Below are 24,747 nucleotides of genomic sequence, written 5' to 3'. Positions count from 1 at the left end.
AAGACGTACGGACCCTCCCATACTGTGTCATTTTTCAGCGAATCTTGGCCATACACAGGTAAATGTGCATCACTAGGAGGAATCAAACTCTAGACCCTGAAATAGAAATGTTGTAGACTGCAGTTACTAGAGAAAAGGCATAAACAAGCAGCTCCTGGATAGGTACCAGGAAAACTGCAAAAATAAATGATAATTGATATATTGCACTTTCCCCCCCTCTTTTTTCTTTTCTTGATTTTCCTTTTGCCTCAAAAGTGGCAAGGGATTAACGCAGCATGAAATTGATCTTATCCAAATTCAGGAGATGCCTCATCCTAGGACAGCTTCTATTTCTCCTTTGCTCCCCAGTTGTCTCTAGAATAGGGCATCCCTCTACAAAAGAGCGTAAGACTGTAATTTTTTCACACTGTGGTGAAAACCATCCATCCCTCCAGAAAAGCGCATAAGATTGTACTTTTTGTCCCAGTGTGGTAAAAAACATCCTGCAGTGAGGTCAGATGCTGTCTGGCATGATCAGAGTATCTGTATCTGAAGTATCTGTACTCTTGCTGTACTCAAGCACAAGGTTGGTTCACATTTATCTTCCAGGAATCTCCCTATTTCAGCACCATGACAGAGTGTGCCCTTGTGAAGTGCTGGAAATCCATTGTGGGTGGAAGACACAATATGTTGTGCATTCCATGTTCATGCTGTGAGCACCGTCATGCATCTCCTTGTAAAGCTGTCTGCTGCAACGGAAATGATTAAAAACTGAATCTTAAGCATTCTTCAATAACCACCATGCCATCAGATGTGGGAAGAGGCAGGACTGGTGTTAATCTGACATTACTAACATCAGGCTTTCAGTACCACTTGCTACTATGGGCTCACAGAGTAGGAAAAGCTTATACAAATATGCTGATTGAAAAAATATAGTACATTATTGGTGGTTTCAGGTGGTATGAAGTAGGCAGCACAGAGGAGCTTCCATCAGAAGAAAAGAACTAGCCATAGCATTTACTACAAGTGTTGCATCCTCCTCTGATTCTTCTTTTCTTTCTGATTTTTATTCGCACACTTTCACTTTGATCATATTGCAGGTTTGATTTCTCTTATTCCATGGAAATTCTGATACAATTCTTTTTAGAGCAAGGCACCCTGAGGTATGAGATCCCATAGCCACACAGGAATGGATTAATCATATGCATCAGAAACACATTTCTGCTGATGCAAGTACTTTGCAAAACAGAAAAGGTGTGAGGGAGAGGGGTATAAGCAAACCTCTAATGCAGATTAATCTTCATTTCAAAAAATGAGCACATTTTGTATAATCTATGCCACTAACAGCTAATGAAGAAAGCACACTTTCAGTGATGCAAAACAATAGATCAAGATCTAATATATTTATGAACGGTAACAGTAATATCAGCTTTTTTTTAGAATAGGCTATCCAAAAAGTATTTTGACTGTGGTATGGGTAGAAAGTCCTATGAGATGGCATGTCATAGGTCACAGACACCAATGGCCATAAACCATATAAAAATATACACCCATTGGGAACTGAGGAAGGGTGGAAAGGCCAGAGGCAACAAGGGACTTTGATTTAGTGCATTTAGAACAAATGCACTTTGCCTTACAGTTTAAAGGGATGTACACAACCAAAGACACCATTACGGATTAGTCCAATAGGGAATATCAGCAGTATAATGGCTAGAGTTGTACATTACAGATTTCAAAGCCAGAGAAATTCTTTTCATGGCAGCACTGTGAGAACTGTGTAGGTTCTTGCCTGCTAGAAAATTTAGACTTGGTCCAAATATAACAAAACTCTAAGGGAAAAGGCCTGCCTGTTGTGTTGCTGTAGTTCTCTGCTAAAATGCTGTTGAAGCCATCTGGATGAAAACATCCCTATTTACAGAAATAATTTTTTTTATAGAGAACAGGAGAAATAAATTGATGCTTTGGGAAATTATGTTATATTGGTTGCCAGTTCTTGGCTACATATAACAGCTAGCTCCCTTACAGTACATATAATAGTGAAAGATAATTGTTGTTGCTGGAAAACAATCAAAGTTCATCCCTTCAGCAACACTTTAATGATACATAAGGAGTCTATTACTTACACTGGAAAGCGGAAAGTGTATTTATTGGAAATCTACTCTGAGTTTGAGGAATGATATCCAGAGGGTTTAAAGGAAATTTTTTTCTTCTACTCCCTCTGTCTTTAGAGAGAATCAGAGTCAGGCCAGCTTTCTAGCCTTCACGTGGCCTATGCTGCATATGTAGATAAGGTCTAACTGACTCCTCTCTGTGTGTTTCTACCGTGCCACAATCCCCCCTAGAAGTGTTTCAGCAAAAGATTATGGCTCCGTTTCCCAGCATGAGGGAGAATGATGCTTCCTTTCAACTAAATACCAGGCAGCTGATTCCTACTGACATCCCCATTTCAATGGGCAGCTGGCTGTGTGCAGGGATTTCTGCATTTATTTCAGTACTAAAGCTCATAAACATGCAAAAAAGAGAACAAGTCTAAACCTTAGACTTGTTCAGAGCAGAGGGAAGAAGAACCTATAACTGCATTAAAACTTTAGACAGCATATGAAGGAATAATATTAAAAACCTGTTTAAAAAAACAGGCTTACAAAACTCACTGCTTCTGTAGGTGACACTAGGATTGGTAGAAAGGTCAAGTTATACTTAGGTCATTTGTGGTTCTTGCATGAGAGTGTGTATGCCTCTTGCTTCAGAGCTTCTAAGGTAACTACATTCCCTTGTCAGATATAACATGGGGGAACCTGAAAGTCCAAAGGAGCTCTTCCCCCTGTAGCAAATAAGTGCAATTAAGCCATTGTTATGGTTTAGCAATCACAGTTCTGGGAACTAAAAAAAAACCAACAGTGCACTAGCTCTTTTACAGGTACAGTTGAAGAAAACATTTAAGCAGTACTGGTGGCAATTTTCTAACACTAGTATGTCCAACTAGGTGCCTGCAGACCAAAATCACCAGTCTTGATACTTATGGGCATCAGAACCAATACTTGTAATTAGATGGACACACAAAATCTTGACAAAATGGACTTGTCCTTGACCTATTAGTTTATTTCAAAAACCTGTTCATTAAACTTACATACATCAGGGAATGTTGTAGATCTTTGATCCTTTCTCTGGTATTCAACAATGTGATATATGTCAAAGGTGATAAACTCAAGGGAACTAAAGAAACACCTTCACTGACTAATCAAGGGAAATGCTTTCATAGTTGCATACTTCAAATATAAGTGCACCACCATTTTTCAGAACAAAACTGCTTAGCTTTACCATGAAGGTAGTTTAAAGAAGTTTTATTGCAGTCAACTATGACTGAAATTAAGAACCATATTGTTTTACAATTCTGTCGTATTACCCTTTCATCAGCCTTTGGCATTTAAAGATGCTCAGCTACTTAGGCATTTAAAAGTTAATTTCCAAGGCATTTTGGTTTGGTGATTTTCAGTTATCTACAATCTTAAGCCATGTTCCAAATTCACTGTGAATCATCTTTATTCTTTCTAGTTCTAAGGAAGTTAATGGAGTGCAATCTATAAATTAGGGCAAACTGGAAAATTTATAGTACTCTTGGGTTTTCACTCAGGCACACAGATTTTTGCCTCTATCCAAACTGTATAAATTTTCTTCAAGATTTTCTGTCCTTGCATCTTTTCCATTAATAACTTTGCAATAATGCCTGAGAAAAAAATGATGAATTGTTGATCTGTTTGAAGCCTTCATATATTGTTGTGGGATATTCCCACCACTCACACCTAGAAAGCACCAGAACCTAAACTGGGAAAACTACTCTGAGCATGATTTTCCCCTGCAGGCAGCCTCAGCGGCATGATGGTGGGATTTATGGATCTAATGCCTGCTCACTCCCATATTGGCATGCCTGAAGAGTTACCATTGCTACCATACAGGTTATATTGCTCAGAACACATGGCCTCCTGTTTTCTCTCTCTGTAAAATCAAAGTTGTACAGAGGAAAGAAGAATAAGGCCCTAAAAGGAAGGAAAAAGGTGTGGAATCTCAACATGACTGGAGTAGGACAATAGATTACTATCAGGTTGAACACAGTTAATTTTCCCTATATTGCCACATATACAATTCACTAGGACAAAAGCCTACACTCTCTCTGAAATCCTTTTTACAGTCACATAAGATGTGCACATAAATGGATCCTGGGGTGATTTTTTAAATTCCTTTCAACACAGTATGTTTCCCCAGGAGAAGAAGAAAAGTTGCAAGAGAAGATCAGGCTGATGATGAAGTGCCTCTTTACTCCTTTTAACCTAGACATGCTGTTTAAAGGTAACATTTATCATCATTACCACACAGTGCATCCAGCAACAGCCTAGGGAAAAAAATCGAGGATGAGGGACACTGTCTTTCTGAAAAGTTCAGCAAGAGTCTGGGTAGCATCCATATTTCTTTCACAAGCCAGGGAAGGAACAAGCCAGGCTATGTGCTCATCATTCAGATGGCCTATAATACAAAGTCAAATGATGGCAAAAACATAACTTCCAACTCCATGTGTCTAGGATTTTGGGCACCATTGTGATCATACCTCGATGCAGTATTTCCATACTAGGCGCAGCTTGTTGCCAGAGTGCAAGTGAACTTTGTAACTGACTGCCACGAGTCAGCCTGGGAGCAGTAAATTAGCAAGTGGCTCAGGCACTCTAGTCTAGCAGAAGAGTAAAAAAAGGAGTGTGGCCGCAGCACTGGGAACAACGGTCCTTGTTCTCCTGCTTTGATGGAGGTAAACAAGTGCATTGCTATCTGACTTTGCCAAACCTCAAAGTATAATGCTAGAAGGAAAAATAAGTTTCACAGAATTGAGCATATACAACCCTTTTCTTCCCTTCCTTAATTGTATGTTACACTAGTTGAAACTACCGAAGTGTTTACAGTATGCTATATATATAATGGCACATTTAAGCTTTTTAAAGGGACTGGAACTTCAGAAATGTCTCTGGTGCTGAAAAAGACTAATGTATTACAAATTATATATTATTTTAATTCAGAAAAAATATGTTTGGGTATTTTGACCTAGCATCATAAGGGTTAGGAAACTGAACGAGGATGCCATGAAGCATGACTGACATATTAGTCAAGCTAGTCTGCTTCAGATACATATTGTGCAAGGCATTATCGCTGCAATCAATCACAAAAATGCATATTTAGGTTTTGTACATTAAATACCACACCTGTGAGCCTATGTAAAAGATATACAAAATATAAATGTCATCAGGACTGTATATTTCAAACTTTTTTAAAATAAACACAAAGTATATATATGTAGGCATATAGGTTGTAATTTCAATGTCAACACTAGCACAGTTTATCTCTTCTAAATACAGACCTGTATACTTCCTAGTCCGACACATGCACCTACAAACACATGATCATGCATACAGCTTTACGTTCTACTGTTTGCAGAAGAGTCAGAATATACAGCACTATACATTGTTTCAACTCAAAACTGATTGGCAAATTAAGGAAGATGCTATTTAAAAGAAATTCCTTGTGAGCTATTACAAAAACAAACAAACAAACAACAAAAAAAAAAAAAAAAAAAGGAAAACCAGGGCTATAGTTATTTTGTCTCAATAAAAACACTGAAGACCATGGTGATGGTGATCTAAGATTCAAAACGCTTTGTCCGGCATGTGGTAGGGGCTGTTCTTGGACAAGATACAACAGTGTAGAGCTGGTTGCTATAACATACTGAACACAGTTACCAGTTACAATGAGGTGTAGAGCTTTCACAACACCATCCAACCCCGCTCTGTGTTCAGACTACTGAGGTCTCTGACCGAAAAGAGATAGAGCAGTTATATGTCGTTCTTCTCACAGCAGGTGGTGCTGATGGTGATCTGGATGCCCATCTGGAAGGTAAGCGTCGATTTGCTGGCCGAGCAGGCCGGGAAAAACCCTTCCCGCTTGAACACTTAGCTGGCACAGAGATCTAGAACACAAAGGCAATTCCTTGCTTTAACAAGTTACGGCTTTTGTGGAATGCAGTGGGAATGTAGGAAGATATTTGGGGTGACCACAAAACAGGTGGTCTGAAGCTATTAAAAGGAGCACAGTAATGTGCAGAATGCAAAAGAACAGCTATTTCTATGTATAGGGATTCTCACATCGTCTGCAGTTTAAAATGTATAGAGACAAGTGTCAGACACAAGGAAAGGTATAAAATGTAAATGCAAGCCAAAACTGACATTCACTTCTCATTTCTTTACATTTTTTTGAAGCTTTTTCTCAATAAACACTGTACACTGTTCTAAATGTAGAAGTCAGAATACCATCATACATTACCAGAGTATGTTCTACATACTTTTCAGGTATTTTTTTGTAGTTGCCATTTCAGCAGCCACATCTTGCTAAGAACTCTGTTTCCGTTAGTGCAATATGAAGCTGTTTATACTTGGTAACTAATTCATAATGTTTAAGTATTAATGCAGTGTCATGCCTACATGCAGAGCCTTATATACACAGGGAAACCAACAGCTTTTGATCGCAGCTACAGTGATGCAAATTGGAAATAATGAAAATAAACCAAATGCCTCATGCTGTGTGTAGTTCTTTGCATCTTTGTGACAGGAATTCTGCTGGACCTAAGATGGTATCCCCTAATCAGGCAATATTCTACACTTAGTTTGTACAAATAGAAATGACAACATAAACATTTTTGGCTTATATCAATGTAAACTCAGTCATTACGTAGTCATTATTTCTTCCCTACATTTCATTGATGAAAATTTGTTTTCCTATCAAAAAGTTCATTGGATAAAAAAAGAGAAGCTTCATGTTTTTTTTTCTTTCTGTGCTGTAGTAAAGATCTGCTAAGCAAGATGTTGCATCACTGCAAGACTGTCAGAAGGACATGCAGAAGAAAATCTGCATGGTAAGATTCTCAGCTGTTTAAAATCCACATAGCTCCACTGAAGTCTGTGAATTTGTGACACTTTAAAGCATATCAGTTGACAGTCTGAACCCATATAGGTTTCTCAGCTCAAAACACATTTGATTTCTCTTCTCTGAGATGCTAAGGGACATATCTCTGTGTTTATTGGCCAAGGAGCATTTCAGGAAAAATTACTTTTCTTTCTTTGTGGCCTTTTACAGAACCTGTAACTTACAATGTATGTTCAAAATCCTCTGTTTCCATTAAGAAAAAATGTTGGCAAAGGCAGTATTTCTAAGCTTCTGCAAATTAAATTTAGCCAAATATAAATTAGTCATGCCATACTCTCCTGTTTATGTGACCGTATGCATGAATGTATAGGAGAAGTCTGGAACTGAGATTAAGTAAGAGGTCATTTTATTACTAGAAACTTTATGGAACTACAGTACCCTTTTTCATAGGCAATTCCAAGGAAATCTTGAACCAAGAGGCACCCTGGATGCTGAAGAATGCTATCTTAAGCCATCTAGGATTTTGATATGGCCAAGTGTGCTTAAGCCTTTTGGGAAGGCTCATGAAATAACTCGTCAGCTAAAGGAAGGAGGGAGGGAGTTAAAACCTGACTGCAGTTCTGACTAGTTCAATCCTTAAATAACTGCACTGCAGTTAAAATCTTGCTTTACACAACAGCAGCAGAGATCAGAATCTGGCACACATCTTCACTGATCATTCTTACTTTCAAGCTTCTGTCCTCCCACAGTTCTATTATCTTCAGAGGAAATACTCCTGATTCACCCAGATCCTGGCCTAAAGTGTCTATTTTTACCTAATTATTTACAATATCTTGTTACCCTGCCTCACTTTAGAATCTAAAGTTTGGTATGAAACCGAACTATTTTGTTCTTGCAATTTTTGTGAACCTTACCTCTCGTAACTTCTGCCTCTCTTTTCCTTGCTTGACTTGCTGCCCAATATGCCTGGCTGAATTCCTCGGAAATTCTTGCTTTCCTTGCTCAATCTGGAGCATTTCTAAATACTGACTCAATGTCTCACAATCCCCACTGGTGAATTCAGAATTTGCCCGTGTCCACTGCTCTTTGCAGCATTTTGCACTACACGGAGAAGTCACTGTTGATTTTTCATAGTTTTTCAAAAGCTTTTCAACAACTCCATAGTTTGACCTTGAGTCAGCTGAACGCGGGCGACCAGATAAATTACTTGGTCTCCAGTCATGCTCGTGAAGCATGTGCCTATAACCACTAGTATTTGGAAGTCCATCCATTTGCTTTTGTTGCCCTGACGTTCTGACAGCTTTGCTAGGGTTGCCAGTCTCTTGCTCCTTTGTTGCAGAGAATTTGGGATTTGAAACACAAGACGTATTTAGAGTTTCTGTCCTGCTAATAGCAGAGACACGCAGTGGGTTGCAGGGTTTGTGATCTTCTGATGCTGCTTGAGGCACCTGGTTTGCTTGCAAAGCATTGTTACATTTGTCTGTGTGAAATACTGTCCGGTTAAACTCATCAATCTTTGCTGCTAAAGTTTCATTTCTTTGAGTCTTTCCTGAAGTATACCTAGAGTCTTCCAAAAGATCATTGTGCAGGGTAGCAGGGGCATAAAAGCCATTACTGTCATAAGGGCTGCTCTGAGACCTGGGATTTTGTTTCTGGTGCTTCCTGTTGCTTTGGGCCATATTTCCATCTGAACAACTCTTTTGGGCTGACAGTGGGGAAGGTTCACTTCTATTGTCTTTTCCAAGTTTGCCCACATCATATGCCCATGTGTTGTGGCAGAAACTTGTTGGCACATTGCACTCATTTTTGGTTACAGGTATTGCAGCAGTTGCTATCACGGGACCTTTCACAGCCTGCCCTTCAGTTGCAAAGGCTGCTGCGGTGTCATTCTGGTTTATAGGTGAAGGATTCATCAGTTTTCCTCCACTCCTACAGTCCTGAGTCTTGCAATTGCTTTTGATGCCTGTATCTCTCATTGACACTTCAGAAAGCTGTACAACTGCAGAAAGTGAGTTTGTGAGGTGCCGAGAAGTGCTCCGTGGAGGAACTGGTGGAGCTTCTTTTTTTTGCCAAGATCTGAAGCCTGTTTCTTTATCACCAGTAAGACCACCATAAGACATATCCTTCAAAGCCTTTGTGGAGCTCATCAGATTCTTCCTATTATTATGTTCCTCTGTTTCAAAAGCAACTGAAGTCTGTGATTCATTGCTGGACACATGGTTCATCTCAGGCAGAATAACTGTACTTTGGGTTTTCTCAAATTCCCCCAGGAAAGGAAGTGACTTCATTCTGGAAATAAAAGGAGAGGTGTTTTAGAGATGAGCAATAAGGTTATTCTCCCAGGGGACCTCCGCATGGATTCATTCTCCCTATAAGCAACTGGTTTAACACTGGCTACTTAAAAAGATCTGGGAGCAGTTTTACTGCAGCTGATACAGCCAGCATCGTATTTGAAACATACATGAAGAATTTAAAGAAAGCTCAACAAAAAGAATCTTGTATTCTTTTCTCTTAATTTTTTTTTCTGAAACTTTATAGGTGATTGCTTGTTTTCTTACCTATCCTACAGTAGGAACAGTGGAATCTTGTGAGTTCTAATGACTCCAGTGAGAGTCTACCTGACTATGAACTGAATAAAGAAAGTTCTGGACTAAGTGCATCCAGTGTATAGGTTTCCTAACATTATACATGACAGTACAAATATGTCTTTTGGGATCTGTTCAAAAATCACCTTTTTTCTGGCCAAGATTTAGAAACTATGCATCAGATATGAATTTATTAGCTTTAAAGATAGAAACACTAACCCAGCTACAATAATAAGTTAGTGACAGACAGCCAACTGGTTGCATGGGGTGGTATAAGAAGCCCCTCTGCTCTTTGGGAACATCTGAGAAGAGCCTGGCATGATGCAGACTTCCACGGGCTCTCAGCATAGCTGAGACACAGCCTTTCTTAATCTCTTTCATGGTGTGCATCCTGTCACACCATGTGCTCAGTTTTACCTTCTGAGAGTTTCTGCACAACTCAAGAGGAAGACTGGTGTTTAGCTTGCTAAAGGGAGACTGAATTTTTAACAGATGAAGGAATATTCATTTGTCATACTTTTCAGGGCCTGGCTTACCATCTTTCCATTAGAACAAATGTGTGGTTGTTCTTCTTTTTCTTGCCTTCTTTACACTCTTGGATTGTCAGTTCCTGCCACACACCCACACTTAAGGCTAGATACAAGCTTAATGTAAGAAACCTCCCAGCCTAACCAACGTATACAGTGTTGTATATAACTGCATGGAAATGGACCAGGGCAGACAGAAGTATGTGTTCAATTTCCCAATCCTCTATATAGCCATTAGAAACAAGTACAATTTAATCTTGTATAAATAATAATCTAATTTTGTAGGTTCTACAGATACACTCCATTTTGCTAGTAAAATGTGCCCTTGTATTGTATTTCAGTTTATTTCGTTTGAATATTTTTTACTGAGCACTGAAACACTAGGAGTATAGGAACTGCCCAACTCCTAGTAAACTCAACAGCAACCACTCCTTCAAAGGGGACATAAGCAGTCTCATTATTCATTCTCTTCTTCTAATTTAGGGTCCAAACATGTTTGTACCTTCTGTGGTTTGACTTCCTTCGGATTTCCTCTTGATAGCTGCATAATTCTTCACTGACTCTGGCAAGTTCTTTGAGAGCCTTTATAAATATAAAACCAGTCCTTTAATATAAGCTTTTAAAATAGTATCTCCAGAATTATTTTGAAACTTGTGGTCACTTGCATTTAAGACTCACAGCAGAGGAAAGCAGCACAAAAAAAGATACAAAAATGACCCCAGGTTATAAATGGAGGTAAAGAGAATGCTGTTAACACACTTAAACAGTGAGAAACACTCATCAATAGTAAAACAAGGAGGAAGTAGAGACTGCCTTGGTGGAAAGCTAAAATCAGGGAGATCAGTTCTTTAGGCTACCCTTGTGGGCAAAAGCTTGCTGTATTTTCCTCACCCTTGTAACCAAGACATGCCCATACTTTACTTACTACATTAAGATCACCAATATAATTCTTGGCATTTTTCTTGGAAGTTTTGATGCTGAGGCTGTCTTCAGGTTCGTGAGAATTCTCAAAAGCCAGATTGTCCATTAACAGAGTACTGTTTCTGCTCTTGGCTTTGGTTTCTTTACACTCGTGTCCTGTTTTACTGAGCAAACTTCCCTTTTCCATCCTGTCATTTGCAACATTGTGTTGATAGTTCAGCTCCACTGTGTCACTCTCTTCCGAAGTAGGGGAATGCAAGGACAGCTGCAGCATCTTGCTCTGAATCGTATTATTATCATGGACGTTCATATTGCTCTCCCTTCTAAGTTTTACCTCCTGGTAAAGCTGAAAAAACAATAGGACCTTGTATTAAATCATGGTACTGTAATGAACTTCATGGTAAAAGAATATATTCATATTCTGCTTTGAATGATGCTTCACTCAGTAGAAGAATACCAAGTAGAAAGATTTGTACATGTGTTAGTAAAAATTGATTTTATGATGCTATAACAGTGCACTATGTGGTGGACGCATCCCTGATCTGATGGATGGGGAATGTGACGGAGAGAGAGGGCTCTGGCTATATTACCAGCTGGAAAATTATGTTAGTTTAAGGAGGGGAAGTGAATTTTCATTACACACAGTGTCACCTGCACCAACACAGACTCTTCTAGTTCTCAGGCAAGTGTAATCCTCCCCTGTGACTCAAGATATAAATCAGTACTGCAGAATGGTATTATCTGGCAATGTGCTGTCACCTTCTTATCTTCTTTCATGCTATGCACTCAGATGCAGTGGCTTCATTAGTAAATGAAAAGGTGTTAATTCCTGTCACTCAGCGATTTCAAACTAGGGAACTGTGATAAATTATAAATTAGAAAAAATAGCAACATCATAAAAACCTCTTCCGCCTACAGTATCATTTCCAGTGCCAAGAATCCCACGGCTCTTTATAAACATTCATTCTTAACTTGCTTTTGTGAAGAAAGCAAAGAGCAGGCACCTCTGAACAGCCATCTGCCTGCTTTCTCACAGTGCACAAGGCCGTCCCAACAGCTTTTGGAAGGACAGTGAAGAATAACAACAGGAAGGACATGCGGCCATTTCATAAGTAGTGCTGAGCATTAGAAGTATTCGCACGTTCAGAGAGCTGACACTTGACCTCATCCTGGGCTTTCAGATTTCAGTCCCAAGCCCAGCTGCTCATGGAACCCGAGGGCTGAATTTTGTCATTTCCAAGGAATGAGGGCCTCATATGGATTCAGCATAGCAGTAAGAAGGAAGGATACCACATCATAATAATATCATCTCTTAAACCACATAAGTCTTCCTGGAGTAATCCAGTAATTAAGTTAGGTTTTGGAGGGCTAGATAAAAATACAAATTAAAACACAAGCTGAAAAGGTAGCACAAGTTTTATTGAGGAAATCCTTCTGCAGATGATGGCATTTAAAAGGTATCTCCCCTTTTCTCCAGCCATGTGGTTTCTGGTGAAGAAACATCAGGCAACTAAAATCAAGGGCTATAGACACAATTTAGGAGGTGACCTTAAGATACCGATAACCTTGGGATACCATCTGTAGTTTTGTCTGGTCCTCTAGCACCTAGTGATTTGCTTCATTCTTGTTTTCTTAGCCCAAATCCATTCTTTATCTCTTTTTCTGTCTCTGTCATGCTTTCTTAATCCATATACGAATAAAAAATATTGAAAAAACATGGTCTTTGCTGCCATTGACAGTACTGTTAATAGCCAAAATACCTTCTCACAACACATTACTGTCATTCCACAGCAGCTCATATACCTAACCAACTGAAATTCAACTGCACATGCAGATTGCATCACTAACTTTTGAAGGACTCTCACCTCAGCAGTGAAATTAGGCAAGATTGCATAGAAATGTCCTAACATAAAAGCAAAATATGGCAAAGACTATCATACCAAAGTCTGCAAGATCTGCAGGTAAAATATAAGAGAGCTGATATTACGGAGCTATGCTGCAGGGTAGTGTATGGCTGCAATGCATTTGGCTCTGATAATTTTCCTTCTCATACTTTCATGTGAGCAATCTCTGTCATACATTCCTGTGTTGCTCAGCCACAGGATGGTGTTGGCAGAGAGCAAGCAAAACTACTCCATGTGTATATTAGAATGAAAGATGTGGAAAGCTTAGTGGTGAAAAAACTTGCTTCTATATGTTGCCAAGGCAGATTCAATTTATGCATTACAGAATGCCAGACGGTTCTGCCACAGGGACAATTTGGGAATAAAAAAGTAATAAATAATTACCATAACTATGTCTGGAAGGACATGCATTAAAAATGACAAGGAGTGAGTGTTAGTACCCGTAAACACACATGGTGTCAGGACTTTCATGGTATTTACTGTAACTGTTTTCTCTACTGAAAGCTGTCTATAGATGGAGCAGGTTCTAGCCAGAATGATTCTGCATCATGCAGCATTTAATGTATGATCTTCTTTTTAGTATTACCATTTACCCCAGCAGACCTGTGACATCTAATCCATTTTTGCCAGAGAATTGTGACACCTAGAGTTTTTGCTACTAAATATGCATTTTCCTAAACACTGCATATGCAGTTGTTCAGTGTGTACTTGAAAAAAAGCATGTATGATATGAGCAGCGTGGCTCATGCCCAGAGAACTGGCAGCAGTATATACAGCCAACAACACCACAGCAGACTTCACACAAAGCAACATTTAATCTTCCGCTTCATATTTATGATTATTAAATGAGCAATTGCAAATGCTGCTTAATGCCTGGCTTTGAGTCTTACCATCAGATATTAGAAACTTCCAGTGACAAATAACAAATAGGATAAAAAAAAAAAAATTGAAGCATCCCCCAATCACTTCATCCCAAGTGAAAATGTTAGTGTTCAGAGTTTTGTTTTAAAGTACCTCTTCTATTTTCTTCTGCATACCCTTCCATTGACATTCCCATTCTTTCCGTTCATTGTCAAATCTTTCCAGCAATTCCATCTTCTCTTTATTCCAGTTCCTCTCAGTATTCTCCAGTTGCTTACGCAGGTCCATGGTTACAGTCTGTTTAACAGCAAGAAGATAGCTCTGCTTTTTCTCTTTCTTCCCTGAATGTTTCCTGGAAGTTTATTAGAATAAACACCTTACTTGTGTTTGATTCGAACTTTCAGGGAAAAGAAGAATAAAGCAAACCCCCCCAAATTATTAACTGAAATGTGCTTGCAGGAGACAGCATCATACAACTGCATGATATATTCCTGGAGTGTGAGTGGAATACGGACAAACCAAGTGTTACAGAATACAAACATAAGGGCAGAGAGGATCAATCTGAAATGGGGAGAAGGGATCCACATGCAGTACAACAGAATTCGGCAACATCAGCTACAGCGAGCTCTGTACGGTAGCCACTTTGCATTACTTTTCACTTTAAACCAGTTTTCAGTGAAATTCAAGTCTGCATGCTACTGAATGGCACTTCGGGACCTTGGGATCCTGCAACATCTGCCCTTGAGGGTCAAAACTATTTTTACGTTTGTTCAAGAGACAACTGCAAGTGTAAAGGGATTATGTTTGCTCATGCACCCCTTTCACACATGCATGTAGCATGACAAAGACTGTGGCATTCTTTTGGCAATTGAAGACTGTAAACTTGATACATGCAGATAATTCTCATGGCTACATGAATATATTAGAATACATGAAGCAAGACAGGACAGGAAAGCTAATAACAATAAACACATAAAGTATCATTCTACTACATAAAAGACTATAGGTCACTATAAAAAGCTAATATATTTTGGATTTACAAATTTAAATCTAAAAATGCTAGTTCTAGGACCAGCATAGGAAAAACAAGAAAATATTCTCAAGTCTAGTTCAAAACCTTGCTCAGAATATTTAACTAATTAGCCCTTCTTCTTCAGAAGTCTTTAGTACCTGTGGATGAAAAAATACCAGTTGAACCACTTAATACGTATATTTTATGGGAAATATTTTGCATCTGCTTATCTGGCTTTGAAGCAAAACAGTTACAGATTTTATAGGCCTGGTGCTCCTCTTGCTTTCTTAGGCTTTACAGCAAGAGCTCCACCAGCACATTTACTATGCCAGCAAGGCCAAAATAACACTCATTTATTCACGACGGCTCCTGTGGTACAATGCCTGGTATACAGATATTGATATTTGAATTTGTTGACTTTGGCTCTCAAAGCCAGCTGTTGTATTAGTTAGATGGACATGGAATCCAGTACTAGTCACAAAATGCCTCTGCAATGCTTTGGTCTCCTGCCAGAAACCAACTGTAGGGGCAGGCAAATGAATTATCAGAGAATTAACTAGGAGTAAACCTAGGAATTTGTTCATTTCCCTGACTGATGGCTTGTGATTGCCAACCCACAGGATCTGTCCATTTTATCATTCATATTTTCTTTGATTTAGTAAAAATTAATTATTGAGCTTCACGTAAATTTCTTCCCCATCCTGTATTTTATTGGACAAGTCTTGTTGATTCAGCTGTGGCTACTGTGAAATCTGCTTACCAGTATCTGCATTATTTCAGCTGACTGGGCAGCTGATGCCAAACTTGAAGTCAGCTTCTTTCATGAACAAGTAAGCAGAAGAGCTCAGCTGAAGCCCAGTGGGTTAGGTCTTTGGGTCCTAAGAAGTCCTGCTAAAGGACCTCTCAACTGACAACCATCATGGGCCCAATCCTAATTCTGGGTTCGCAAAAGTGGCTGCCCCAAGCAATTTTGGATGGAGGATTTAGGGAACAAGCTGACTATTCTTCCAAGATCTTTGTCAGCCTGCTTCACAATGGTGATAACCATGTCACCATATAACATGGTACTAGAGCTTACTCTTTCAAAATCTGACTCACACCTGCCCTGAATGTCTGAAATGAAATCTGCCCCTCAACTATCTACAAACAGATTTCAGACCCTTCTTCCATCTGCCTGAAAACATACAGGACAGCTTTTATAAAAACATAACCCCCTTGAAACTAAGAGCAGCATTCCCATCACAAAAGAAATCAAGCACTGGTTTGCTCACGGCTTCTTAGGGAAAGAGATTAGGCTACAAAGACTGCACCTCTCCAGTCCAGCATTTCAGCTTTGTGCCAGACTTTCATAAAGTGTTAATGAAAAACAACTTACAAAAAAATTCCACTGCACTTGCGACCTATGCAATCTAAACATCTATTGCTAATGAACTTTTAAACCATTTCAGTATTTTCTCTCTGCACTTCTAATGTTGCAATATTTAGTATAGTCATTTGCCCTTTTTTTTTCTACATTTATGTCTCTATAACCTTTCAATGCATCTCTAAGAAATAAACAAAAGTCAACTCTCTGCTCCACTAGAATCCTTCAAATGTGTCAGAAAGAAATAAAAAACTTATAAATGCTGTAAAGTCATGAACAAGACAGGCAGACACAATCTGTCAACAACTTTCACAAATGGTGATATTGCTAGTGCACTATTAGGAACAATGACCATGCTTCAATCAGCAGCATACTACTAGAAAGTCAATACTATATAGCATATTTTTTTTACACACATAAAATATATATATATAATATGTATTCCTTTCAAACATGCATATAGCATTGAAAGGCCCCTAGTGGTTTCTTAGTGCTGGGAACTACTATTGCTATGTTTACATTCATCTTAACAATTTCCAAATTGCTTCATATGGGAATCTGGTTATAAAAACAGATTGGAGAGCATTAGAATAAAATCAAGTCCTGGAAGAGGCTAGTTACAGGAATTATAGATAGTCACTTGTAGCTCTAAGGTCCAGAAAAAACTTGTGTTGCTTCTTATGCTTCTCCCAATTTCCTCTTGACATAAATTCTGAGAAGAAAACTCATGTTATTGATGTTGGCAGCTGGATGACTATACAATTTTGCTGCTGTTGTACAGTGGATAAATTCCTTCCTCAGAGTGTTTTAGCTCTTATTTCTATGACTTTTTTCCCCTTTTTTTCTTTGGTAGTTTTTTTGGTTCTTTTTTTCTGTTTTGTTTTGTATGTTTTTTGAGGGAAGACTTTGAGGGGAGAATTTTTGTTTGCTTTTTTTCTCTACTAGCAGTAAAATCCAATTTGTCATCCTGATAGTATACCCTCTGCCTGTATAGTGCATCAAGATGTCCCCATGGTATTTCACATGGGTTAAGCAACCCAAAGAGATGCAAAATGCCACATTATAATTTGCTGTGTAGATCAGAACAGTACTGTGCTATTGCAGTATTGGCACTTTCTGCATGTCCTAGACAAGGTCAGAAGCTCACTACCACAATCAGGTTCAAGCAAATAATAAATTTTGTCTACATCAGCTGCATTTTCCCTCAACTTGTCCTTTAGCTCTTCCTTCTTTCAAGCAAAAAATGTTTTAAGCAGCTCTTTGATGTTAGTGTTATTATTCCCCCATGTCCTTCCCATGTCTTTCCTATGCACATATTAAAAATGCAAAATAGTTTGCAACCAACCTCTACTAACTTCTGAAAATAATCTGCACTGACATGAGCTGAAATATTATTTTTCACCAGAGATTAATTAGACTGGATGTGTACAGCCATTCAGATACACGAATCTTCCCTTGATTTTACAGGGAAAAAAACTATTAAATTATATTTCTAATAAAGTGCTGTGGTTTAGATGACTAATGAAATAATACATTTATGTATTTGTTCAATTATAAAAGTGTGACATATGTCACAATATTGTGGACTTTATACATGAAAAGAAGAGTGAGAAAGTGAAAGAGAGAGGGAGAAAAGGAGAAAGAAAGATAAGAAAGAAAGATATGAAGAGAGAAAGAGGGAAAGAGAACAGAAAGGGAGAAAGAAAGAGAAAGAAAAAAGAGAGAGAAAGAAAGAAAGAAAGGAAAAAAAGAGAAAAGGAGGGAGGGAAGAAAGAGAAAAGAAAAAAAAAAAAAAGAAAAAAGGGAGGGTGGGAAAGAAAGAGAAATAATGAAAGAAAGATTTGAGTGCTCACAACGCTGTCATCCCTGTTCAGCTGATATATCTGTGCCTGCTCTGAAGAAACTACTGTACTAATGAAGAGTCTTTCTCCAAGAATAAAGACTATATATAACATACATGAGCACCACATTACATACAAATAACATTAGTGAGATGTTTAAATAACCATTTTCCACATGAATAATTTGCTTTCTTTTTTAATCTTAGCTATTCAAATCACTGATTTAAAATAAACTGTAACCATACCTTTCATGGAATACGAAATCCCTTAGAAGTCTTTCAGTCCATTTCTAAACAGCAGTGAAAGCAATGAAATGCATAGCTAGCTGGGATCCAGTTCTGCAAATCTCGATCTTTAAAAGAAATGAGAAAGCTGAGCAAGACACAACCTTCCAACTGGGGCAGCATTTGTCACTCTCTTTGAATAAGTCCGCAACTTTTGCAAACTGAAAAACAGTCCCGTTCAGCATCATCCCAGCAGCTGGCTTCCACGTGACGTCAGTGCATGGAGGATGGTTTTAAAGCCATCTCTTCCAACCCCCAGCTCTGTAACTTAATATCTCCTCATATTTCGTGTAAACAACTCCAAGTCCAGGACATTTTTAGGTTTTATAGTGCAGTCCAGTCTTTAAAGCCTGCCAAAGCAGCCAGTGTTAGTATTAAAGCTGTGACAATAGGCAATTTCAGGTTACTTTTACTAACATCCATGTTGCAAAGGAAGATTCCTTCCTGACTTCCAGACCTGGTTTTCAGGGTTATATTTTTTATTATGATAATCTTGAGCTTTGCAACTTGATCCTCAAAAACTGAGTTGTAAAGGGACTTTGTTTAAAGCAGCAGTTTTGTTGGTCAACAGCTAACTTAAAGAGCTAAAAGCAAGCCACTACCCTAAAATCTTTTTATGTATTCTAACTATGCCATCATGTATGAAGCACAGAATTATTGAGTATTGTATAATCCTACTGTCTTGCATTCTGGGAATGGTGACAATGGTTTCTTTGGGATGTACCCAAATATTTCTGCTACTTTATAAGGTTTCTGCATCAGATTCTCTGGTCTGTTAATATACTTTGTGTCAGCAAAGTAAAGTGCTTGGAATTGGATGGAGAATATCCCTTGCACACGGAAACTCATCCCTAGCACAAGGCTAGCAAGGAAAGTCCAAAACCACATCAGTCTGGATTTAAAGCACTAGGAGCGCCCAATTCAAGTGTCAGCATGGGAAGAGGGAATGGAGTATATATGACAAAAATGATCCAGTAAGTAAAGCCCATGGAAGACCTTGAAGCCAGTGTAGCAAAATTCAGCTGCTCTCCCTGCTGAGCTGCAGGCACGAGGCGATCAGCTTGCTCCTTGCGTCTCTGCCCACCACAGTAACACCTATTGCACTACATGCTTAATTGCTTTCATTTGGCACACAGAGAGACCCCCAGGCAGCAGCTTCACACATACCACTGCCCTGCTGGATACTTGTGCTTGGATGTGGCTGTGCACAGTGACTGAGACCACTATAGTCAGAAAACTCACATTTCAGGGAACATTTTGTCCCCACATATACCTGAAGAAAGGCCACCAAGTACTTGACTCATGAATCATAAAATTCTGGATAAATTCTGCTACCAGATGGGAATCTTTGAGTGCACTAAGCAGGAGTGGCATATATTTTTTTGTAGGCAGAGCAGCTGATGACAACAGAATCAGGGAGAAGGACATGATATGAGGATTCACACATCCTTTGCCTAGTCAGCACTTTCCTCCTTAGAACAGTAAGGCTTTTCTGTGATAAAATCCATGCACTGCATAAAGATTTTAGCTCTGGGTACATTTTATAGTAAATACCAAAGCAGGTTACAGGGAAACACATTTTTTCTCCTTATATGGTCTCGCTATAAGTCTCAGTGAATACATTACTGGGGTGCTTATTCTGCTCCCATGTAACTTAAATAATGGGACTTGGGCTACTTGTGAAAATTTCAAAGGTGGTCTATAGACTGGATAAAGATGCCCAAGTACAAAACTGAACATTCCACAGCCCCTAACTCTGAGAATTTAAAAACAGAGCAACAGTGTGACTTTCTTTTGAGAGGTTATGTCCCAACAAGACAGCAGACATAGCTGGGAGCGAACCCTGAGTGCCTGGGAGCAGAACTGAGCCCACAGCTGGAGGCTGGGTGCCACGCTGCTGCCTCCTCTCCAAAGCCAGCACAGCTGCCCCCCTGCAAATGAAGACAGACTCTGAATATGTTCCTTTACTCTTATCTTTAGAATAGGCTATTATTGTTGTGCTCTTAGTATTGCTAACTCAATGCCCCTTCTCGTCTTAGGTGAACTTTCTGAAGTAAAATACAGTAAAATTAAAGAAAACAATAGATTAAATCCCAGGCGTGAGTTTTCACTCAGGCAAAATCCTACATTTCTGTCAGTGTAAGGAATTAGAAATGTGTAAGACTGAGGGGCTCATTATTAGGAGATAAGAGCTGGACCCCACTCTTAGTTCAAAGGGCCATGTTAAACTCATCCTAACACGGGTAAGGCAGAGAAAAGTTGGGACAAAGAAAGCATAAAGCAAGCTAAATCCCTGGACTCATTGCTCCAGACACCCTTAAGTGTAGGAGCAGTGACTTTTGCTTTTGAAGAACAAAAGTTATTCAACAGAGACTGTCAACCCTCCAACAGCAGCACACAAAGCAGCAAATGTAGCTTTCTGGCCACTGGCTCAGGCAAAATAAGCAAGAAGGCTAGGGCAGGTTTACTGGATCCGATACACTGCTTCCACAGGCAAAGCGGACTTTGTCTACACCCAGTATCAGCTCTGCTTGTGTTAAAAGTCAGCATCTCAACAAAAAATGTGAAAGGGGATTTTAAACAAGCCCCCTGCTAAATTTCTCTTCAGCATTCAAGACTGAAGGGAGCATGAGTTTCAGCATGGACTATAATCTGAATGTATACTCAGGGTAACGTGTATTCTGGTCAATAGTCTCTGCTCAAGATGGTTTTGCAGCACTTACAGTTCTGCTGTACCAGCTTGGTTATGGCACACCCATTTTGCTATATCCATGTAAGTTTGGTAGCAAGAAGGAAGAAAAATATTGCTGCCACTGTAATCAAGCCAACTACAACATCATATTCCTTAATGATGTACATCTTGATAATCTTAGCAAATATATCTCAGGAGTGGATATATAAATTGGGAAATGGGCAGAAGGCAATACAAATTCTGTCCCCTCTTACTATTGTGCACTTCTGTAGTAATATATAACTTAGCGGAGAAATAGAGCCAAAAAAGCGTTATGTCACTTCTCCAAGGTTACATTGGAAATCGGTGGCAGATACTTTAGATATTTGCTTTAAATAGAGCCACTGTAATTTTCCCCATAGGCAACTGCATGTGTAATGGCAAAAGTTGGGTTTGAATATCACTTCCCCTGGCATTAAATCAGAGACAGAAATGTAAGCCAATGGGAATTACGTCCCTGACACTGATGCCTTCAGAAGTCTCCTACTCACCTATCAGATTCTAGGGTGATTAAGGGGAAGGGCATCTAATACCCTAAAGCTCTGCTTGTTTTTGTAAACAACTCCCAAAGTTCATATGCAGTTCATCTCTTTTTATAACACATATGTAGACAGCCACGGTTTTGGCAATTTTCTATTTTCCGACTGCCAGGCATATTTCTGCACTATAGCACCTGCTCTCTTCTAGTTTTGATTCTGAAGCACTGGTGACACGTGTCAGCAGACACTTATTCTGGCTCTAGCTGGAGCTTCACGCATGGATATTTTGGGTTGAAAGAAATATCTCTGATCTTGGAGAAGATGAACATTCTAGTATCACGGGAATTTTTCAGTAACAGCAAAGAAAATATTAGAGGTATTTTGTCAGGGCATTCAGAGCCAACTCTAAAAAGGAAACAAACTTATCTGGTTGGATTAAAGGAAAAAATGTATCTATTTTCTAAATGACATAAAAAATTCATTGGAGTTGCTACTGATTTACACAAGTATAAAAATATCAGAATTAAATCTACAGATGCAAGATCTTTTTCTGAAAGAACATGGAATGAATTCTATGGGAACACAGGAAACAAATTATTTTTTTTCAGATAAATGTAAAATTAAGGCAATCTTTGAGTTCAAATAAAATATTTACCTGAATATTAGTATTTTGCCAGAATATTCCAAAATGGGAACTGTGAATCTGCTATTGATATAACTAAGGTTTGAACTGATGGGTAATCTGGCATAGCCAGCTTGTTGCCACTTAAAAGCAAAATCTCCCATTTGTCTCTGATATCAGTCTTCAGAATTACAAGCTATGCAGCAGACAGAATCTGGGGAATCAGCAGCATTCTGTCCATCTCTGCCTTCCCTGACTCCCACACACTGTTGCTAGAGGATGTGGAGATGTTCAGCTGCACTTACTCCCTCACCCGTGAAGTGGATTTTGCCCACCAGGCCAGTAACTCAGTGCGGACTATCTGCCTCTCTTCGCAAGTGTAATTACTGTGTTTCCTTGTGAGACCAAGTTATCGCAATTTAGCAAGACACAGAACATGTTCCTTGGATAGATGTTATCTTCTGGCTATGGATAGATGCCCATGCTGATTTTATTAGCCTTCTCACCAGCTTCTAAAACAGTGAGAAATGGAGGGCTGTGAACTTCTTTGCAGTATCTGGCACAAAACAGATAAGCAGCTCAAATCACTCCTTTCAAGCTGAATGCAGCACATGAAAACCACATCTCATTTCTCATTGAGATTTATCTGCACTGAGGTTTGCAGGGGTCCTCACCTTTCCCTTGCTCATCACAGATTCAAAGCCCGTGGGGAGCTTCTAAAATGGTTTTGTATGCTTTGGAATGCTTTAATTTCAGATTGTAGCCTTTACAAAAGCTCCCTAAATGTCCCAAAAGGTCTGAGCTTTCATTTGCTTTGTTTGCCTGACAGAATCAGGATGAGGAAAGCTCCAACTACATGCAGGAAAAAACACTCAGAGAAATCAATGGAGTTATAATTGTCAGTCCTGTGCAGAGGTGATCACATGTCCCTTTTGTCTCAAGAGGTTCATCCTCACCTTTTCAGGTTTGTGAGAAAGAAGCAAATCTTCCCCAATTACTTCCAAGATGTATTCAATGTATGACTTCAGTGTATTAAGCTTTCCTACTACTTTACAGGAGTACTGTTACTGATACACTCTGTAAATCAAACACACTCTACTTCATTAAATACAAGGCTGAGAAAGCTATAAACAAGTTTAGGTTAAAATCTGAGAGCCCAGAACTTCAAAACAGACTAAAGTATGATTTTTTTCTTTTTTATGGGATTGAGCTACTAACATTTAAGAAAACCCAAATGATCTTCTCTTCCCCCAAGGGAGACACTAAAACAGAAATAAACTCAAAAAGTCAATTTCATTCTAAAACTTGATATGACAAGTTTAAGCCTCAAATTATTATGCTTTGAATGTCCAAATTGCAAATCGGGGCGGGGTGGGGGATGGGATGGGAGGGTGAGGTGGGGATGTGGAGAAATACATTCTCAAGCAGTTGCTGTAAAATTTCTTTCAGCAGCTGCAGAGAGAAAAGTAGCAGAAGAGCCTTTTCCAAGTGATTAGAGAACTATCTTTACAGTTACAAAAATTCACTGTGAAGGATTATATGCTTCATCATATCTTGCCATAACAGTTTCTAACATGTGGGACTTTTAGGCAACTGAACATAAGATAGAGCAGCTTAGAAACTCCTGAAAGTTATTTTGGGCCTGACTTTCTCTTTAATCAGGACATCAGGCAAAGCTACCTATTCATCTCATATATATTGATGTATCTTGCTAATAATGATGACAATATCGCCTGGTAGCAATAAGTATTTGGATTAAATCAAGGTTAAGTAATTTAGCTGGTCAATGTTACTACATCTGCAGAGTATGCTGAGGGAAAGCTACACAAACAAGGAGAAAACCAGAAGATTTGTTTAAAACTGACTATTATGAGTTTACTATTTTTTTTATTTCTTATAAAATTACTTTTATTGCCCAATCTCTGCTTTTCTCCGTGGGGTTTCCCTTAAAAGGTGTGTCTCTTATTTCACGCAGCAAAACACAACCCAGGCACAGAGATGATCTGCTCTTACTGGGGAATGAGTTAAATGAATAGAGTGCTAGCACGATAAGTTAAAGGGAGTCCTTATTCCCAGCTAGAAAAACAACGGCTTTATTTATTACTACTGTTAATGACTAGATTTTTATCACAGCATCTGCACAAAAAGAATGGCATTCATCCACTTACTTGTAAACCATCACCTTTGGCAAATTCATATTTGTGGGACTCAGTGCTTTGGACTCATAGATTGAATAAAACAGAAAGAAAACTGAGCTCCAGTGGCATTTCAGATGACGTTTTCAAAGTAAGACATCTACTGTTTGTAGAAACTATGTATGTCCAGTGTGGTAGAAAGATATGAATTGCCTATGCTCTCACTGAAGCCTCTCGTAGGCAAGACAGAAATACCAAGTGATTACTGATGCACGCCTGTGTACACAAGCTTCCTTCACCTGTGGCCACTCACTACCAATGGCACGCTTAGACAGGGGTCACTCAGCAAACCAGGAGTTACCATGTTCATTCAAAACCCATTCTGAAACCTGGACAGAGGATCCAGAGCCCTGACAGCTACAGGATGGAAAATGTTATATGATAAACTCAGTTGCTATGAAAAGATATCTGACATCAGACAAGGTGACTAGCCTCACTCTGTTCAGTTCAAGTCAGACTGTGGAGTGGCCATTTTTCTGGAGCAGA

The 24,747-nt window shown here is 39.0% G+C and overlaps 2 protein-coding genes across 4 annotated transcripts in view; both read right to left on the bottom strand.

Moving 5' to 3' along the window:
• Positions 1 to 1,004: 1,004 nt before the first annotated feature.
• On the bottom strand, positions 1,005 to 18,333 carry KIAA0408 (KIAA0408 ortholog). Its single transcript, XM_061378351.1, has 6 exons — positions 18,196 to 18,333; positions 13,888 to 14,086; positions 10,974 to 11,315; positions 10,551 to 10,630; positions 7,851 to 9,225; positions 1,005 to 5,983 (listed from the first exon to the last, which is right to left on the bottom strand). Exons 2-6 carry the CDS (start codon positions 14,020 to 14,022, stop codon positions 5,810 to 5,812), a joined length of 2,106 nt encoding a protein of 701 aa, XP_061234335.1. The 5' UTR covers positions 14,023 to 14,086; positions 18,196 to 18,333; the 3' UTR covers positions 1,005 to 5,809.
• The window catches only part of MTCL3 (MTCL family member 3), a 37,205-nt gene continuing 30,674 nt past the window's right edge, over positions 18,217 to 24,747 (bottom strand). For 2 of the 3 annotated variants that reach the window (XM_061378348.1, XM_061378350.1), the window contains exon 8: positions 18,447 to 18,584. The gene's annotated coding sequence lies outside the window, so the exon portion shown is untranslated. Of the gene's footprint in view, positions 18,303 to 18,446; positions 18,585 to 24,747 lie in introns of those variants that run through there. The other variant, XM_061378349.1, reaches the window with a different exon arrangement.

The sequence above is a fragment of the Neopsephotus bourkii genome, unplaced genomic scaffold (genome assembly GCF_033783945.1).
Source record: "Neopsephotus bourkii isolate Nb327-2 ecotype Australia unplaced genomic scaffold, CSIRO-AGI_Nbou_v1 NB_1765, whole genome shotgun sequence".
NCBI classification, from domain to species: Eukaryota; Metazoa; Chordata; class Aves; order Psittaciformes; family Psittacidae; genus Neopsephotus; species Neopsephotus bourkii.
This window is presented reverse-complemented; position numbering and strand designations above follow the sequence as displayed.

What these genes read in the sequence shown, in the direction of transcription:
- KIAA0408 (XM_061378351.1), bottom strand. Translation starts at nt 14,022, where the DNA reads ATGGACCTGCGTAAGCAACTGGAGAATACTGAGAGGAACTGGAATAAA. An exon ending in TGCAGAAGAAAATAGAAGAG is followed by an intron (nt 11,316 to 13,887) that starts GTACTTTAAAAC and finishes TTGTTTTTTCAG; the next exon opens with CTTTACCAGGAGGTAAAACT. An exon ending in ATATTGGTGATCTTAATGTA is followed by an intron (nt 10,631 to 10,973) that starts GTAAGTAAAGTA and finishes ATATTTATAAAG; the next exon opens with GCTCTCAAAGAACTTGCCAG.